The 20,325-nt window shown below is 39.2% G+C and overlaps 1 protein-coding gene across 2 annotated transcripts in view; it reads right to left on the reverse strand.

The window, feature by feature from the left end:
- Window positions 1-20,325, reverse strand: part of JAM2 (junctional adhesion molecule 2) — a 60,286-nt gene continuing 39,961 nt past the window's right edge. The window contains exons 4-10 of one of the 2 annotated variants that reach the window (XM_034656596.1): window positions 18,620-18,772; window positions 13,801-14,003; window positions 11,694-11,793; window positions 6,848-6,955; window positions 4,857-4,872; window positions 2,357-2,399; window positions 1-704 (exon numbers count right to left, since the gene is read on the reverse strand). In XM_034656596.1, coding sequence (XP_034512487.1) covers window positions 672-704; window positions 2,357-2,399; window positions 4,857-4,872; window positions 6,848-6,955; window positions 11,694-11,793; window positions 13,801-14,003; window positions 18,620-18,772 — 656 coding nt within the window. In that variant the 3' untranslated portion in view covers window positions 1-671. The remainder of the gene's footprint in view (window positions 705-2,356; window positions 2,400-4,856; window positions 4,873-6,847; window positions 6,956-11,693; window positions 11,794-13,800; window positions 14,004-18,619; window positions 18,773-20,325) is intronic. The other variant, XM_034656602.1, reaches the window with a different exon arrangement.

Genomic DNA, 20,325 nt, shown 5'->3' on the forward strand with positions numbered 1-20,325 from the left:
TTTGACTCTCAAAATTATGTTTAATGGAAAAAATCAATGACACACACCAGGGGAGTGAGCTCTGGTCATTAGGTATTTTTTTTCATGTTGCTTTTGGTTCCCAGAAATAAAAATAAACACAAAGTGCAAATCCTTGGGAATAACCCCCTCCTCCTACCTCCCTTCTGTGAATAGATTAGTGACAAATGAGCAGCGGAATAAGGACTGTATTAGGGGAGGAAAGAGGATTCTGGTAGAAATGAGACCAGAGGTTCCTTTTGCATCTGTCAGTAGTTTCTGAACCCTCTAAATCAGACTCCTGCACAGAGGGTGCACGCAGTTTGTATCTTCATGCTCGTTGGATTAATTTCAAAATCAGTATCTCATATTTTAGTAAGTTTCTCTAGACGTTAGGACATTTAACATTTCATAAACCTCAGAATATTACAAAGTTCTGTGATTCTTTTAGTCCAGACGCAAGAAGCCAGACTGGATTTTATTTAGGTGCTGACGGAACTATTTGTTTAAAATAACAATTTCAAGTAATTTAATGATCATAAAAATTATCATGAAATACCAACTTCATCTCCTCATGTACCTCTTTGCAAATGTAAGACAAAGCAGAGTTTTATAATCTTTTAATAACTTGTGTAACAACTGTGGTTCTGGCGTATCTCAAAGGTGGAATTCTTTTAAATTATAAAGGATTTTGTATGCTTGAAATCCTAGGAAAAGGGAAAAAAACAAGTTTAAGTATAATGTGTTAATTCATATTTAAAGAAATATTTAAAGAAATATATAAATGTTATCAGTATAAAGCTACATGCACTATGAGAATTTATAGGTACAAACCAGCATAGAGTTAACTAAATCTATTTTGTGGGGAATTAAATAAACACCAGGAGACAGGGTCTCTGAAACTTTGCCTAAAGAGTAAAAAAATCGGAGTGGGAGTTAGAGTGGGAGAATTCTTATCTGCTTGAGGTATGCTCCTGGCATCTAGCGGGTAGAGGTTGGGGTGCTGCTAAGCATCACGGTACAGCCCCCCCTCAAGAAAAATATGAAAAATTATAAGAATTCATTATATAAGAACTTATATAAGAAATGACAATATAAGAATGATGAGAAATTGTCAGTAATGCCAAGATTGCTGAGAAATCATGCTCTAGGGCAAAACCAGAATTGGAGGCTCAACCTCTCAGTGGTGAGGGCAACTGAGAAGAAGACAATGAAAAAATAAAAAGGTTTTTGCTCTTCTGAATCGGCCACAAAGTGTCTCCTACTGTTTGGAAGAATGAGATTACTTTATTTAACATTTAAGGAGTGTTTTCTATAAATTGTAGGCACAAATATGATGGCGTTACATACTGCTTATCTGCTAATGAAAGAATAATACGATTGTGGTACAGTAAACTACAAAATAAAGTGACTTCCATGAGAGACTGTAGAGTAGACAATTTAAAAAAAATCAAATTCTGACAAAAAAAAATCTATGGAACAATAAGTAGGTCACAAAGTTACTGTCCATTAGAATCACTCAAGTGTTTAAAATACCGGTGTCCACTGCCTACCCCGAGCTTTTACATGTAGGAAATCTAAGAGAATCCCTGCCACTGACTGCGAAGGAGTTCAGAGAACCAGGCTCCATTTCTTAAGAAAGGGCTTAGACCTGTAAAAACACTGGAAACCTTCCTCCTTTACCTCCCGTATTCCTGAAAAAAAATCCAGAAGGTTGAATACCCATCCAAAGAGCTATGAAATCTGAGCCATGATGGTATTTGCTGCTTCACTGTAGTGTTTACAAATGCAAAAGTACACAAGGGTCCAAATTATGTTGCCTAAACCATCTGAATTAGGTAATTATTGTCTCCCTTCAGGGATTTCTGAAATACTCCTTTCGGCAATAGCAGAGGACATTCCATATTCCTAAATGTTCCAAGTTCTCTGATAACCAAAGCAGAGTCCTGGAATCACAGATCTGGGGGAAGCCATCTGCTCGGGCAAGATGACAAGAATCAAGGTACCTGGATCCAGCCCCACCACTGTGATCCTGTGAGAACTTGGGTCTCAATTCCCTCATCTGTGAATTGGAGCTAATAACATCAGACCTAATGATGCTAGGAGGCTAATGATAGGAAACGTCATGAGAAAAAGAATGGCATGGCAAAGCCCCATTGCTCTACAAATGCCAGGCCACTTTATCATCCCATCCCAGACACAGGATGGAAGCCAACATTCACCCACCTCCTTCGGAAGAACAGTCGTAGACCCTCACACAAAGTATATTAAAAGTGAAAATCCATCACTTCTGTATTTCATTTCCCTGCCCTAGTTCCTCAACACATCCGATCTATAAATATACTTTAAAAATACTCACATTTTCACTCATTGTGGTGGCTTTAGATGCAGAACTACTCTTCCTGTTTATGGAATATAAAAGACAATATTAAAAAATGCCAGCAACCCTAACTGAATTTCTTACATTTATAGACACTATCCCATTGAGAAAGCCATATAACAAAGTATCAGCCTGTGAAGCCCTGTGTATCTCATTGCAGTCTAGGGCTAAAGATTTCTCTGGAATATGCAAACAGAGACTTACTCACTTTTAACTTAGCAACTTGTTAACGTTTAGCATTTTGAAAACTTGAACATTATAATCAAAATTCATTTTTTTTTCCGATGGAAAGAAAGTTTTACATGGTAACTAGGGTTCTAGTTATCTGTTATAGGCTGAACTGTGACTTCCTCAACAATTCATGCTAAAGTTCAACCACCAATACCTCAAAATGTGACTGTATTTGGAGATAGGGTCTTTAAAAAGGTGATTAAATTAAAATGAGGTCACTAGGGTAGACCCTAATCCAATATGACTGCTGGCCTTATAGGAAGAGTAAATGTGGAGACAAACAGAGGCAGAGGGGAGACATGAAGACAGAAGACCATGTACGAGCCAAGGAGAAGAGGCTTGGGACCGATCTTCCCTCACGGCCCTCAGAAAGAACCAACCCTGCTGTCACCTTGATCTGGACTTGTAGACTCCAGAGCTTAAGAAAATGAATTTCTGTTTAAGCTACTCAGTCTGTGGCACTTTGTGACAGCAGTCCTAGCAAATTAATATAACATTCAGTTTATTATCCAACAACCTTTAAGGGCCATGGATTTGACAAATGGCAGGAGATGTATCTAGGAATAAAGATACTGCCTCCCAGACTCCTACCTGGGTCATTAAGAGACATTGTGATTGAAGAGAAGAATAACCTTCCTTACGGTAGCAATAACAACTTTGCTCCTTATGTAAGATGGTGCTCTCTTCTGCTCAAAACCCTCCAATTACTTTCCATCTTCCCCAATAAAAGTGGAAATCCTCACAATTGCCTGGTGTGAGATGTGGGGTGGCTATATACCATCAGGCAACCCTGTTTTCTGAACTCTCCCCCTTTGTTCCTGCTAGTCCTGGGAACTTGGAGCTCATCTTGGACTTGTACAGCGATCAGATTAGACCGAGTGACCAGGGTTGAGCAGGAAGTCTGGGAACAGACTTAAAGTTCCCGAACATTCCAGACCTCCCCACCTAACGCTCCCAAACCTGCTCCTCTCGAAGTCCTGCACGTTTCAATAAATGGTAACATCATTCTTCTCATAGCCATGGGGCTATCTTTGATTTTTCTCTGTTTCTCCCAGATCCACATCCAACCAGTCAGTTAATTGTTCAAAATGTATCCAGAATCCTTTCACTTCACATCTCCAACACCATCACTTTGGAACCAGCCACCATTTTCTCTTGGCTGGATAATAACTGAGTAGTTTCCTAACTGGTCTCCCCGCTTCCTCCACTCTTTGCTACCTTATAGTTGATTCTTAACAGAGCAGTGAATGTGAGCTTCTAAGAATTAAGTAACAGGATACTACTTCCTGACTCACAGCCTTCCAATGACTTCCCATCTTACTCAGAATCAAAGTCAAACTCCTCACAACTGCCTAGAAGGGGCGCCCTGTCCTCTGGCCTCCATTGCTTTGGGGCACTCATCCCTTCCCTCCATTGTCCTCACTCAGTTTCAGCCACCGATCCCCTCGATGTGCCTCGGATAGTACAGGTGTGCCTGGCCTCTAGATCTTTCCATCTGTTCTTTCTCCTCTGCGTGCACGCTCTTCTCATGGGTATCTGCATAATTTGCTCTTTCTGCTCCTTCCGGTCCTTCTCAAACATCATTTCATCCATGAATGAACCACCTAACCACCCTCAAAGACAATCTCCACTCCTACTCGTGCATTCTCTAATCTCTCATCCACTTTAGTTTCCTTCCTAATACTTATCACAGTCTGACGTACTGTAGAGTTTACATATGTGTTTACTTTCCACCTTTCTCTATGTAAGCTCCATGAGGCAGAGAGATGTATGGCCCATTTCGTTCACTGCTGTATTGCCACTCCCTAGGACAGTGTTGGACACAAGTATTCAATTCAATGTGAAAACGGCTGTTTGGTAAAATTTTATTTGAAAATTTTTAATTTAGCACAATATAGCAAATATATATTTTTTTAATAATAATTTTTATTATGTTATGTTAGTCACCATACAGTACATCCTTATTTTTTGATGTAGTGTTCCCTGATTCATTAGCAAATATATTTTTTAAAGTAGTACTACTGAAATGCCTACAGAGTCAAATTATGTCTTCTCTAGGTAATTAAACAACATTGACATGTAGGCATTAGGCATGAGATAGGATGTATTTCTGGATGAATCTGAGTCACTTCCCATAGGATAAAACCTTCGTAAATAACCCAACTTTCCATGTTTGACTTTAAACAGATGATTAACAGAAAATTAGCTGATGTGGGGGAAAGGCATGCATTTAAGAAAGTATACTTACTGGAACGAGGTCTCTTCTACAAAAGAATAAGTGTATATCATTAATGCAGGAGTTAATATGGCATGATACATATTCATATAAAAGCGAGTTTAGGCTTAATTTCTTTATCTCAGTCTTGATTCTCTCTCGGTGACATTTGTATTTTTTTTTTTTTAAGATTTTATTTATTTATTTGACAGAGATAGAGACAGCCAGCGAGAAAGGGAACACAAGCAGGGGGAGTGGGAGAGGAAGAAGCAGGCTCACAGCAGAGGAGCCTGATGTGGGGCTCGATCCCGCAACGCCGGGATCACGCCCTGAGCCGAAGGCAGACGCTCAACCGCTGTGCCACCCAGGCGCCCCGACATTTGTATTTTCTAAATCAAGGGTTGGCAAACTTTTTCCATAAAGGGCCACTAGGCAAATATTTAGGCTTTGTGGGCTGAGGGGTAGAATTGAGGATATTAAGTAGGTACTTATATAGGAAGACCAAGTTTCCAAAAATTTTTATTAATAAAATTCAAAATATAATAATAGTAATCAAAGCTTTTAGTATAGGTCTATTAATTGGAAAAAATAGAATTCTTTTGTTGGCTGGGGATAACATTTCTCTTAACTGGGATTCAAAGTTAGTGTTCCTTATTATCAAACAGGTTGTAAATGTTCATTCATAAAAACCATTCTTAGCTTGTGGGCCACAGAAAAACAGGTGGGTGGCAGGCTGGATTTAGTCCACCGGTCATAGTTAGCCAACTCCCGTCTGAAATCAAGTTCAAGAAAATGATCCTCTTGGATAGATTTTCTGCCAGCTGAGAATGGGAGTATATTCTTCACTAATGAATTCATAATACCCAAGTCATATCTTTAATTAATTCAGTATTTTAAGAAAAATGCATTTACCAAGTCTCCAATAGAGATACTCAGATACTCTTTGCAAGTAGAGATAAAGATAACGAGAATTTTGCTGGAGTAATCTTATTTGTCTGTCCTTTCACTGGTGACCAGCAGGGGGACTCAGCTGGATTCCATTCATAAAGTTACATTTATGCTAGACTAAGATCAGAGCACCAAAGAAAAGAGCTATTAATTCACAGAGCAGCTATTCTTCAGTATAGGGAACATTCTTGAAACACTGCCGTGGAAACATCTTATGACACTTCATATCTATTTATAGGTTAAGTTTTACGTTAGTATGTTTTTTAAACCTAAATTCTAAAATTAATGTTCACTATAAAAGTGGGTCTAAAACTTGCATATGCTATAAATTTATTTACTAGTCTATGAAAAAATTATGCTTTATACACCATTCCCAGTGGACTTGATGGAGTTCTGCAGCTTTTGAGCTCTCAGAAAATTTTAAAGACTGGGAGTAAAGAAATACATTAAGATAATAAAACATCATTATTTTTTCATTTCATTCATATCAAACCTATTTTATCATCAAATGGGGGTTTGGAGTTATAAGAGGTCTAAACTCAAAGAATTAAAAACTTTGTCCAGAAGCAACTGTAATATTATAGGTTTCTAGTTTTTATTGAACAATGCTATATACAGTTGTGCTAGATTTGACATTCAACATTCCACTGTTCTACACTGATAAAATATTTACTAATTTATTTCAATGAGACTTCTTATGATAAAACTGGAAATAAATTTACATCTTGAGATATATACTTCCTAACTTAACAGGCTCTTAAATACATGTCAGCATACTATAAATATCCATGTACGTTGACTATCTCTCAGTATCACTCCATTATGCTACCCCACGGTGCCTCTCACATATTCTGTGGTGTTTCCCAAATGTTGCCATGAGGAAGCTCTGCCTTTTCTCCCTCTGTTTGCCAAGGTGCTTCATAACTCACCTACATGTCACATTTTCTACTGCAGAAAAGTCAAGGAAAAATACACTCTAGACTTTGTTAGAACTAATTAGGAGAAACGAGGTCTCGTAAGAAAACTCTATATATCCACAGGGAGTTGTCTAGCAAAGAAGGGTGAAATTCACTTACTTGAAAAGTAGCCTTTCCTCTGAGCATAGCACACGCCAAGGCCACAAACAGAAATCACTAAGGCCACAACTACTGCAGCTGCTATGATGCCACTTATGTTGAGGTCATCTGGAATGCAAAATAAATCATGCATGAATTTGGGTCAAATAGAAAGACAGATGTAGTTATTAAATTGAAAAACTTCAAATGAGCTCCCCTTCGCAGCTATACCATAACATGGAAAGTTCTATGCTGCTGAAGCCTGTTCAGTTGATTCACTTACAGGAAAAGTTTTTAACAGAATTGAGTTTTGCAAGAATCTTAAGTTGAAGCTCCATGATTCAGAAATTACATGTATGGTATTCTCTTGCATTCATTTGGAGAGAGAATACTTCAAAGGATTAAATGTCAGATTGGAAATGATCTTCAAAGTTCAGTGAAGTCACGTATTCAACCACCACCCCCCCAATTCTACTCAGAATTCTACATCATCAGTGTCGAGTTTACCAACAATGGAAAAGTCATTCAGCTCCAAAGAAAGCCATGGGACTGTTGTTCTATAAAATAAGAGTCAGAAACATCTTTCTTGAATCGGGCCTGTGTGTGTACATATATATACATACACACCCACATACATAAATGCCATTCAATTGTCATCCCATTAAGTTCAAAGTGAACTAAACTCCCCAGGACTTTTTCCTGTTGCTATTAAGTCATCTTTCCTCTAACCTAATATAACCGGATTTTTTGGACCCAAGTTTGAAATCACTACCATGTTACCAACCTGAGAGGTTTTCTCAGATACTAATTCTGTTGTCCAAGAATTAGATTATGAAGCTTCCAAGGTTAATATTTATGTAATTGGGAACAGCATCAAAAATACCCTAATTCAAATCATTAATAAAATGATGACTATGACTTTGTTAGGGAAAGAACTGTGGAATAGTCTATTACACACCTCCCATCATGTAGTGGGATTTATTAACACCCTCTGGGTATGGGATCCAACTGTGTGAATCTGTCTAAATATTTAACCTGGGTCACATTTCTCCAGCTTGTCCCTCAGGATTTCATGAGCCACACCCTTCTGTCATTTGGATACTTCCTATGTATTGATTAACATATAAATTACCTATACTTTTTAAAGGAACAATTCCTCAAAGGGTTCTTGTTTTTAAAAACAATTATAATTAACATGTGATTGAATAACTTGGAGAAAATATTAGGTAGCACTTTCTCAATAGTAATTTTAGATATTTAAAAGCACTGCACATTTTGGGAAAGATTTTTTTTTTAAATGTTATTTAAATGAGTATACTTATCATAAAACTTTCTGGTCTCAAAATTTTTTCCTAATGCCAAGGGTTATTAATTTTCTCATATATCTGAAATATTCACTGATTTTTTTAAGAAAGAAAACTGAATACATCTTTTGAAAGGCTGAGCAATTTGACCAGAGTAGAAAATATTAATTATTGCTTGGTATAAACTCAGTTCATTTTTAGGGACACATGGCTGGCTCAATCAGTAGCGCATGTGACTTTTTTTTTTTTTTTAAGATTTTGTTTATTTATTTGACAGAGAGAGGCAGCGAGAGAGGGAACACAAGCAGGGGGGAGTGGGAGAGGGAGAAGCAGGCTTCCCACTGAGCAGGGAGCCCGATGGAGGGCTCCATCCCAGAATGCTGGGATCATGACCTGAGCTGAAGGCAGACGCATAGGGACTGACCCACACAGGCTCCCCAAGCATGTGACTCTTAATCTCAAGGTAGTAAGTTCAGGCCCCACATTGGGTATAGATTTTACTTTTAAGTAAAGTATAGAGTATAAGTATAGACTATAAATATAGATTTTACTTAAAAGTAAAATCTTAAAAAAAAAAAAACAAACAAAAACTCAGTTCATTTTTGCTTGAGCACTGAGAGGTCAATGAGATCCAGCTATTTATTTACTTAAAAAAACAGTGGACAGGGGAAAAAATTCCACAATATTCATAATCTAAGGCAAAATTAAGTTAATAACTACAGAACTCAACTGTACCTACTATTTTCTTTGTGGTAGTCAATGAATGTGACATCTGTGAAGGTTTCAATCTCAGGGCTATTATCAGATAAAAATCTGTCCTATAGTTTGTCGATGAAATTGACATCTATGAAGGATTCAACCGAAAGCAGATTCTAACAAAAAAGCTGTCTTATCGTGTAAGTTATGGTATAAATTTTATTTTACTTTTTTCAGTGAGATGGAAGAAGGCTTGTAAGTTAGAGGTGAATTGTGTTCATGCCATTTGCCACCGACTGTGAGTCACTGAGCAAGTTCTACAACCGCCTCAACCTCACTAAAGAGAAAATGTGACAACGTGTCCAAAAATATTTTGTTTTTTCTTTGGAAAAAAAAAAAAAAACAAAGGCCACTATAAAAGGAAGATATCATTATTCCAACCAAAAACGAAAGGAACCTAACTGTTAAAATGCTAAGTTTGAGTAGGGTCTCTGGGAGTTTTACAGGGGGCAGCTTGGGAATAATTACCAGATCCATGATTTACTTTCCTTCTATACTTCAAAAAGAGTTTCTTTAGAACACATTCTGGTTTGGGTTATAAATTATTAGTGATAACTCATGAAGGAAACTTGACATGTGATTTCAAGAATTCTTATGTATCAAAAGATAACAATTTCAACCCAAGGGCATGAAACATCTAGGATCAATGGATGAGCATTAAATGAACGAATTGTAATCTTAAAGCTAAATTATACCACGTCAGGCTCCTCTGCTGTGAGCCTGCTTCTTCCTCTCCCACTCCCCCTGCTTGTGTTCCCTCTATCGCTGGCTGTCTCTATCTCTGTCAAATAAATAAATAAAATCTTAAAAAAAAAAAAAAGCTAAATTATACCAGAAAGAGTAGATATGTGAAAACCATGGTCAAATTAAAGTGGTAAGACTAGCAGAACACAAACTATTAAATTTCAGCTATTCCATATTTATTTACTGCATGCTTGGAAAAATGTAACTAGTATGTTAAGACCATATCACAGATATTATTTCTTGAGATAAGGCTAAATTGAAATTAAACAGACCATTTAAAGAAAAAATAAATAGTAATAGTGCAGGTGGTATAATGTTACAGTAAAAAACAAAACGTGAGATTAGTATGTGAAAGAATGAAGTTAAGAAAACACTGTATCCGTGCATTAATTTTAAACATGTTCTGATGAATTTTTCTAATAACTCCAAAGTAGCTCTAAGAGGGATACTTTCTGGGGCACCTGGGTAGCACAGCGGTTAAGCGCCTGCCTTTGGCTCAGGGCGTGATCCTGGCGTTATGGGATCGAGCCCCACATCAGGCTCTTTCCGATATGAGCCTGCTTCTTCCTCTCCCACTCCCCCTGCTTGTGTTCCCTCTCTCGCTGGCTGTCTCTGTCAAATAAATAAATAAAATCTTTAAAAAAAAAAAAAATAAGAGGGATACTTTCTGATATTTTAAGCAAATGCTTATGTTTGACTATAACTGTCAACACTTGAGTGAATTGGGTGGATAATATGTATCCCTGAATTTTAAAAAGACACTTGTGGAAATTAGAATACACTATTGAATATCTTATACTTTAGGGCATTCTGACGTCTAATAAGATTACATTTTCTTTAAAAAATAATGACAACAGTTTAACTGTACAGAAAACATACACAAATTAGTGTGCCTATATCTGCATATCTCTGAGCACATTGAAAACATGAATTTCTGACCTCACAACGACGAGAACAAGCTCCTGAACCAAGGGGGCGGGGTGGTATTCTCCTGCAGGGTGCAGCCCTCCTGAGTGACCTTTAACCCCACAGGGCCATCTCCAGCTAGCCCTATTACACACTCTTTTTCAAAGCACAGGACTTTCACAAAGGGAAAACTGAACCAAGTTATTAAAATGAAATGAAAAAAAAAATGTTTGCTCTGAAACTCATATAATCTGAAAAGATTCCTGAGTCTGATTTTATTGACTTCTAAGAAGCTTATTTTGTGAAGTATATGACAGCTATGTTTTATAGCAGATAGAGATTCATAACTGCATTCGACATGTCTTTTTTGAGAGCCCACTCTGGGATAAGTAAAGCACGGTATTTTAGGGGATTGGAAAAATGATCAACCACTAAAATAGCCAACTCCTGAGAGTGCTCACAATATGCCAGTATTATCCTAACCCTTTTAAATATCCATTACTTTTTCTTTTTGGCTTTTTTTTTTAAAAGATTTTATTATTTATTCGACAGAGATAGAGACAGCCAGCGAGAGAGGGAACACAAGCAGGGAGAGTGGGAGAGGAAGAAGCAGGCTCATAGCGGAGGAGCCTGATGTGGGGCTCGATCCCAGAATGCCGGGATCACGCCCTGAGCCGAAGGCAGACGCTTAACCACTGTGCCACCCAGGCGCCCCAGCATATTACTACTTCTATTGTGGGGAGACTGAGGTTAGATAATTCGCCTGAGAATATGTAGCTAGTACATGACAGAGCTGGAAATTGAACCCCATACCAAATCCTTGACCCTGAGCAATTTACATGACTCTTAGCTTTTGCTTGAAAGAAGACTGCCCAGACGAGCATATTTTTAAAACAATGATTTGAAAAATTCAAGAACTTGAAAAGTAGAGTGCTAAATATTCTTGGCTTGTTTGGGACATGGACTAAGAACAGCATGTTTGCTTTCTGCAACACATTATGTCAAGCTAATTTTAAACATTCCCTCTGGTTCATTCTTCCAATCACTCAGGCGCAGTCCTACCGCTTCTCCTTCCCGTCCCCAAGTACATGTGTGCTCTGACTGCAAACCATTGTTCCTCCCAATAAGCATGGGAGGAACCAATTTTTCATGCTTACCTACTTGCATTCGTTTCCCCGGACACATGCGATGTCCAACAGAATTACGGGCTTCACAGGAATATTCTCCACTGTCTAGTTTTGAAACAGTGTTAAATTGCTATTTGTGGAAGGAAAATAAACATACATTTTAAGCAATAAATCTGTAAGTAGACTCCTAAAGTAACCATGTCTCTTGAATTTTAGCATTAAGTTGGTCTTTCCTTTTTCAAGAGTTAGGACTTGATGTCTCTACTGTGAATTCAGAACTCTGCCATGCCTCCAAGGGGTCAGTAGCTAGGCTTCCTGTGTATTTTGACAGAGAAAGACTAAAATATATATAGGGAAGTGTCTTTGTTTTGTGATACTAAGGAAGTGGTAGGTTAGGAAGGCAATGGGCATTTTTTAAAGTTTACAGCACATGGTAGTATTAAAGTTTTGTCGGTATTTCTAATTCCCAGGAAGCACCGTTTGTAAAAGAAGGCCTCCTTGGGCTTTTGGGAAGGGCTGATGCAGTTTTCTCAGCCACAGTGAGTTCACTATAGCAGCAAATAATGAACGCTTCCTCTAAAGCGCCAGAGCTACTACCAGGAAGTAGCAAAGGGTCGAGGAAAATCTTAATCAGTGTAGTTTAGAGCATTACAAATTCTACCAGTAGTGAAATTTTTAAAAATTCTGAAAGGATTTTCTGAAAGGTCTAACCTTTGCTCCTTCTGCTCTCTGCCAAAACAACTGAAAGGCAAGACTTCGGTATAATAGGCTTCATAACTGTTATTAGTGGATTTATCTCCTTGGTGAATTTCTGGAAGGGAGGGAGGGAAGGAAAGAAAGAAGGAAGGGAGGGAGGGAGGATAGACGAAAGGAAAAAAGAAAGGGAGGAAGGAGGAGAGGGAGGGAGGAAGGAAGGAAGGAAGGAAGGAAGGAAGGAAGGAAGGAAGGAAGGAAGGCAAGATGGAGGGATGGAGGGATGGAAGGAGGGAGGGAGGGAGTGATGAATGGATGGATGGCAGGAAGGAAGGGAAGGGAGGGAGGAAATGCGGTGGATCCTGAACGCCTTAAAGGATCCTTCTAGGACCAGCACAGAGGGAGAGAGGGATGTCCAGAATCATGCTTTCGGTGCCCTCCTGTCACACCCTCAGTACTGCCGTGGTCACCGTTGACCGCAGCCATGAATCTCTAAGGAGCACCTCCTCATGGTCTTGGATCCTCATGCAATACATGTTCCTAAAAGTAGCCGGGTTTTTGATCTACTAACCCTTTCCTCTCTCACGTGTCATTACCCACTACCTACATCTCCCTTCGTTCTGTATGCTTCAACATGTAAAAGGAAGTTTCCCCTCATGTATTTCACTTTACAAAATCATCTCTCACTGTCCCAAAAGCCAGACTATAAAAATATTCACCAGGAATGCAAGGCCAAGGGTAAGTATTAACGATAAGTTAGACTAAAACCATGAATGATCTACTAGCACATAGCTGGTAATTAAAAGGAAGTCATTGTCACCCATACACTGGAGTCTTTGTTGCCTATTTCTCAGGAGAGAACCCACCCTGGTGCATCCCTTTGACATCATAAGATATTTCAAGGGTGGAGGCTAAGTAAGGAAAGTGAATCTATATCAAACTTTCCTTGGGGCTTTTATCACCTGCTCTGAGAAAAAATAAATTTGAAAAGTAAATATAGCAACGTGTGACGGCAGTTTTTCTGCCCAAGTTCTCAGTGTAAAATCTATCGGACCTGCTGACTGAGTCTGCTGGTGCTGCGAGGGCGGGAGTGTGGTCCTCCTCAAGGAGCCACGTCCGTCGATATGCTTTATTACTTAGCCACTTTATCGAATACACTTTATTACTTACCAAAGGATCTAGTTTTTAAATGTTGTTGTGTACTAGTAGACTGAAGGAATGAACCTCTTAACATTCGTTAAAATTATTATTTTTAGTTCTTTGTATTGTCTTCCCATCTCTGGTAGGAGCTTTTCCATCACTTCCCTGGACGTCTACCACCATCTTTCCTGCTGCCCTTTCCTCTCTCCACTTAAGCAACGGTATCAGCCTTCTGTTCTCCATCATTTCCATTCTAATAATTTTTCTTCTCCAAATACAAGACCAGTGCTTGAAATGACCTTACCAGAGTTCCAGATTTTGTATTCATTGTATAGGAGCTGTTGGTGCTTTGGGAGCCAAGTTTTGGATTCTCTGACAAAGGGACGCCATCCTTAAACCATGTGTACTCAGGAGCGGGATTCCCTTCTTTGTCTTGACACCGCAGCTCTACCACAGTTCCACTCAGAGCAGAATTGGGTACTTCACAGGATGGAACTGCTGGAGCCACTGAAGGAGGGAAGTCAAATGGCACCAGTTATTTACAAGCTAAACAAGGATTTTCCCAGCCAGGTAAAGATGGGCTTATTGGACACCTGTGGTAGAGACTGGCTACTTGTTCAAGAGATCCATTTCCTTTCTTCATGGGCACACAGCCAGACCACATTCATCAGCCCCCTTGCAGCCAGATGGGGTCATATGCATGAGTTCTGGTCAATGGCATGTGGGAAAAATCATCTATGCCATTTGCAGGCCCGACCCATAAACGCAAATCTAGGTACTACTTTGAAGAGATTTTGGAGCTGTAACTAAGGTCCCAAATTTATTGTCTTTTAAGATAGGGAGATTACATAGATGGGAGGGACCTAATTCCATGAACCTTTGAAAAGTTGTTTTCTCTGGGTGATCACAGAAGGCAAAGTCAGAGATTCAGCGCACAGGAAGGACTCAACGTGCTTCTGTTGGACAGTAGATGGAGAGGGCCACATGGTGGGGAATGTGGTGCCCCCAGGAGCCGAGTGTGACCCCAGCTCAGAGCTTGGAATGGAGTCTTCGTTGTACAGCCACAGGAACTGAAATCCGCCAACAACAAGAGTGAGCTCGGCAGTGGACTTTTCCCCAGAACCTTCAGACAAGAACTCAGCCCACTGGCTCCCTGATTTCAGCCTTATCATACCCTGGGCAGCGAGCCCCGCCTTGTCGATCTAGACTTCTGACCTACAGAACTGTGAGCTAATAAATGGCTGGTGTTTTAAGCTGCTGGGTTTGTGATCATCTGCTATGTAGCAGTAGACTAAGACACCAGCAGAGTCTCCTGCAAGGTTTTCTGAGTTAAATTTCTGCCCTACTAGTGCATCACTAGTATTGTAGAAAGACCCTGGGTTATACAGAGAAAGGAGAGGAGTCATTTTACTGTCTGTGATCGGCACTTTACACTAACATCTGTGGAGGACAAAAGATCATGTTCCTCCAGCAGTTGTCATCATGAGCTGTTAACACCTATCAGTGGTTCTCTGCCCTACTAGTTAAATTTCTGCCCTACTAGTGCATCACTAGTATTGTAGAAAGACCCTGGGTTATACAGAGAAAGGAGAGGAGTCATTTTCTGCCCTACTAGTGCACTACTAGTTAAATTTCTGCCCTACTAGTGCATCACTAGTATTGTAGAAAGACCCTGGGTTATACAGAGAAAGGAGAGGAGTCATTTTCTGCCCTACTAGTGCACTACTAGTTAAATTTCTGCCCTACTAGTGCATCACTAGTATTGTAGAAAGACCCTGGGTTATACAGAGAAAGGAGAGGAGTCATTTTCTGCCCTACTAGTGCACTACTAGTTAAATTTCTGCCCTACTAGTGCATCACTAGTATTGTAGAAAGACCCTGGGTTATACAGAGAAAGGAGAGGAGTCATTTTCTGCCCTACTAGTGCACTACTAGTTAAATTTCTGCCCTACTAGTGCATCACTAGTATTGTAGAAAGACCCTGGGTTATACAGAGAAAGGAGAGGAGTCATTTTCTGCCCTACTAGTGCATCACTAGTTAAATTTCTGCCCTACTAGTGCATCACTAGTATTGTAGAAAGACCCTGGGTTATACAGAGAAAGGAGAGGAGTCATTTTCTGCCCTACTAGTGCATCACTAGTTAAATTTCTGCCCTACTAGTGCATCACTAGTATTGTAGAAAGACCCTGGGTTATACAGAGAAAGGAGAGGAGTCATTTTCTGCCCTACTAGTGCATCACTAGTTAAATTTCTGCCCTACTAGTGCATCACTAGTATTGTAGAAAGACCCTGGGTTATACAGAGAAAGGAGAGGAGTCATTTTCTGCCCTACTAGTGCATCACTAGTTAAATTTCTGCCCTACTAGTGCATCACTAGTATTGTAGAAAGACCCTGGGTTATACAGAGAAAGGAGAGGAGTCATTTTCTGCCCTACTAGTGCATCACTAGTTAAATTTCTGCCCTACTAGTGCATCACTAGTATTGTAGAAAGACCCTGGGTTATACAGAGAAAGGAGAGGAGTCATTTTCTGCCCTACTAGTGCATCACTAGTTAAATTTCTGCCCTACTAGTGCATCACTAGTATTGTAGAAAGACCCTGGGTTATACAGAGAAAGGAGAGGAGTCATTTTCTGCCCTACTAGTGCATCACTAGTTAAATTTCTGCCCTACTAGTGCATCACTAGTATTGTAGAAAGACCCTGGGTTATACAGAGAAAGGAGAGGAGTCATTTTCTGCCCTACTAGTGCATCACTAGTTAAATTTCTGCCCTACTAGTGCATCACTAGTATTGTAGAAAGACCCTGGGTTATACAGAGAAAGGAGAGGAGTCATTTTCTGCCCTACTAGTGCATCACTAGTTAAATTTCTGCCCTACTAGTGCATCACTAGTATTGTAGAAAGACCCTGGGTTATACAGAGAAAGGAGAGGAGTCATTTTCTGCCCTACTAGTGCATCACTAGTTAAATTTCTGCCCTACTAGTGCATCACTAGTATTGTAGAAAGACCCTGGGTTATACAGAGAAAGGAGAGGAGTCATTTTCTGCCCTACTAGTGCATCACTAGTTAAATTTCTGCCCTACTAGTGCATCACTAGTATTGTAGAAAGACCCTGGGTTATACAGAGAAAGGAGAGGAGTCATTTTCTGCCCTACTAGTGCATCACTAGTTAAATTTCTGCCCTACTAGTGCATCACTAGTATTGTAGAAAGACCCTGGGTTATACAGAGAAAGGAGAGGAGTCATTTTCTGCCCTACTAGTGCACTACTAGTTAAATTTCTGCCCTACTAGTGCATCACTAGTATTGTAGAAAGACCCTGGGTTATACAGAGAAAGGAGAGGAGTCATTTTCTGCCCTACTAGTGCACTACTAGTTAAATTTCTGCCCTACTAGTGCATCACTAGTATTGTAGAAAGACCCTGGGTTATACAGAGAAAGGAGAGGAGTCATTTTCTGCCCTACTAGTGCACTACTAGTTAAATTTCTGCCCTACTAGTGCATCACTAGTATTGTAGAAAGACCCTGGGTTATACAGAGAAAGGAGAGGAGTCATTTTCTGCCCTACTAGTGCATCACTAGTTAAATTTCTGCCCTACTAGTGCATCACTAGTATTGTAGAAAGACCCTGGGTTATACAGAGAAAGGAGAGGAGTCATTTTACTGTCTGTGATCGGCACTTTACACTAACATCTGTGGAGGACAAAAGATCATGTTCCTCCAGCAGTTGTCATCATGAGCTGTTAACACCTATCAGTGGTTCTCTGCCCTACTAGTTAAATTTCTGCCCTACTAGTGCATCACTAGTATTGTAGAAAGACCCTGGGTTATACAGAGAAAGGAGAGGAGTCATTTTCTGCCCTACTAGTGCATCACTAGTTAAATTTCTGCCCTACTAGTGCATCACTAGTATTGTAGAAAGACCCTGGGTTATACAGAGAAAGGAGAGGAGTCATTTTACTGTCTGTGATCGGCACTTTACACTAACATCTGTGGAGGACAAAAGATCATGTTCCTCCAGCAGTTGTCATCATGAGCTGTTAACACCTATCAGTGGTTCTCTGCCCTACTAGTTAAATTTCTGCCCTACTAGTGCATCACTAGTATTGTAGAAAGACCCTGGGTTATACAGAGAAAGGAGAGGAGTCATTTTCTGCCCTACTAGTGCATCACTAGTTAAATTTCTGCCCTACTAGTGCATCACTAGTATTGTAGAAAGACCCTGGGTTATACAGAGAAAGGAGAGGAGTCATTTTACTGTCTGTGATCGGCACTTTACACTAACATCTGTGGAGGACAAAAGATCATGTTCCTCCAGCAGTTGTCATCATGAGCTGTTAACACCTATCAGTGGTTCTCACCGTAGCTGAATATATTGGCTTTGGAGTTAATCCCACCAGGATCCAAATCCTGGTCCAGACACTTATTAGCTGTGTAGATTTGGGAAAATTATTTAGCTTCTATTTTCTCATCTATAAAAAATGAAGCTGTCAGTGAAGATTAAATAAAATTACGTATGTGAAAGAGCCTAACACATACTAGCTACACAGTAAATACTCATTTTCCTTCTTTACCAAATGCTTTTCTTCTCTTTTCTTTTCTTTTCTTGTCTTTCTTTTCTTTTCTTTCTTTTCTTTCCTTTTCTTTTTTCTTTTCTTTTTTCTTTTCTTTTCTTTCCTTTTCTTTTCTTCTCCCTTCCCTCCCTGTCCCTTCTCTTCTCTTCTCTTTTCTTTTTTATCAAATAACTTCCAATACTTTCCCTGGCCTACTTTCTTGTTTTATTGGCTTTCTGTTAGTTCATGTTATAGGATTTTATATGGTAAGAGATAGACCACATATACTGAAAAGGATTGAAAAATAAACTCTTTGGGGAAACGCTCCTATGTACACGATAGGGTCATTAAGATCTACCTTAATATGAAATGAAAAGAGATTTTGTCAAAAGAAATTTGTAAGAGTAAAATTTCAGCAGCAAATGCGGTGAAAAGAGGCAATAGCCAAGATTTTACAGTAAAGGTAGTGCTGGTGATTTCTAGGACTTTCCTGACTGGGGCCCCAGGTTGCCTGGGTGATGGGGAAGAAGGTGGGGAACAGTAATCCCACAGATAAAAGCACATCACACCTAGGACTTCTAGAGTGACCGTATCTTCTTCCAGGTTTTGGCCTTGTTCAGATGGGGCGCTAACTTCACAGCGATATTTCCCAGCATCAGTTCTTGTAACATTTTTGATCCGTATACTGAAATCTATCATCTCAGCTCGATCTTTAAAATCACCTTTTAGAAAAAGAAGACATTGATGTTAATAACAATGCAAATAACTTTCTATATACTACCTTCCTCAAGTCACTTTATTCAGCGACAAAGGCATATATTCTCCTATTAATAAACTCAATTTAAAAACTCAAAAAGGACTCTTAAATATAGGAAACAAACCAAGGGTTGCTGGGGGGGCGGTGAGTGGGGGATGGGGTAACTGGGTGATGGGCATTAAGGAGGACATGTGTTGTGATGAGTTATGCGCAACTGATGAATTATTGAACTCAACATCTGAAACTAATGATGTACTATGTGTTGGCTAACTGAATTTAAATAAAAAAATAAAAACTCAAAACATTATATACAGATGCTGCTATTTCAAATTTCTTTTTTTTTTTTAGAATGACATATGGTTCACAAAAGAACATTCAGTTCAATATTCTCATATTTTAGAGGATTCAATCCTCTTTCCTGCCTCATCCCCTCTCTAACATGCTTATACAAACATTCCCATCTTCAAAAGACACTGCAGCATCTAGTTCAATTAGCTGGAACAGTAACTTTCTGGGTGGTGGCCCACATCACACTGCCACAAAAGAAAAGGTGAAGGGGTCTTAAGAACACTCTTTTGATTAGTTTTTGGTAGCAATATGTACAGAATGAAAATAGCGTTTTATATAACATTCAGGTGCTAGATTGGCAATAGTAGAAAATTCAAGCAAAGACAACCCTGTGGCCTGCAGCAGTCCTATCTTGATAGATGAGAATAAGAGGGGTATTTTAGATTCTTTATGGACTTTGAACGTTTGTTCACGCATTTTAATTCTTTAAAATTAAAGTAATGCGTAGTATTCTAAAATAATAACATGCTTCTTATACTTGTTAAATTATATTTCCAACCTTTAAAATGTTTATAATGGAAAATTTCAAGCACACAAAAAATTATGGAGTATTGTAAAATAAATCTCATCACCCAGTGGTAATAGTAATCCATGCATGGCCTATCCTAGTCCATCTGTACCTCTAAACACTGAATTATTTTGAGGCAAATCCCAGGCATCATAGCATTTTGTCCATTGTTATCAATACTTTAAAAGCTCATTATATATTCAACAGGAAAAACAGCAAGTGGAAAGAAATGTGTAACAAAGAGTTAAAAATAAAGCAATTATTTAGTTAAAGGTAGTTGTATTTACCCTTCCCCCACTACAATTGTAAGTCTTAACTCCATAGGCTTCTTAGTGATGGCCTAGCTTTCTAAACGGTTATATGGAAATCCGGTAAAATGATTACCACCATGCAGTGACCCTCCCTCTCACTTCCACATCATCTCTTCCTCCTTTCTCTCAAGAGTCTAATCTACTGGGCCAGCAAGCACCATCGCATTTTACATCCTTGAGGGCTGAACTGAGACATGAAGGGTCCAGGGTCTCCACGGAGTTCACCTTCTTCTGTTCTCTGTTTTGTTTTCATGGTGATTCTGTTCTAGGTTTCAGTCATTGTTGGTTTCACCTCACACTTAGAAAACACATTTTCTTTCAGCATACACAAAAATAAACTCAAAATGGATT

Source organism: Ailuropoda melanoleuca, chromosome 1 (genome assembly GCF_002007445.2).
Source record: "Ailuropoda melanoleuca isolate Jingjing chromosome 1, ASM200744v2, whole genome shotgun sequence".
NCBI classification, from domain to species: domain Eukaryota; kingdom Metazoa; phylum Chordata; class Mammalia; order Carnivora; family Ursidae; genus Ailuropoda; species Ailuropoda melanoleuca.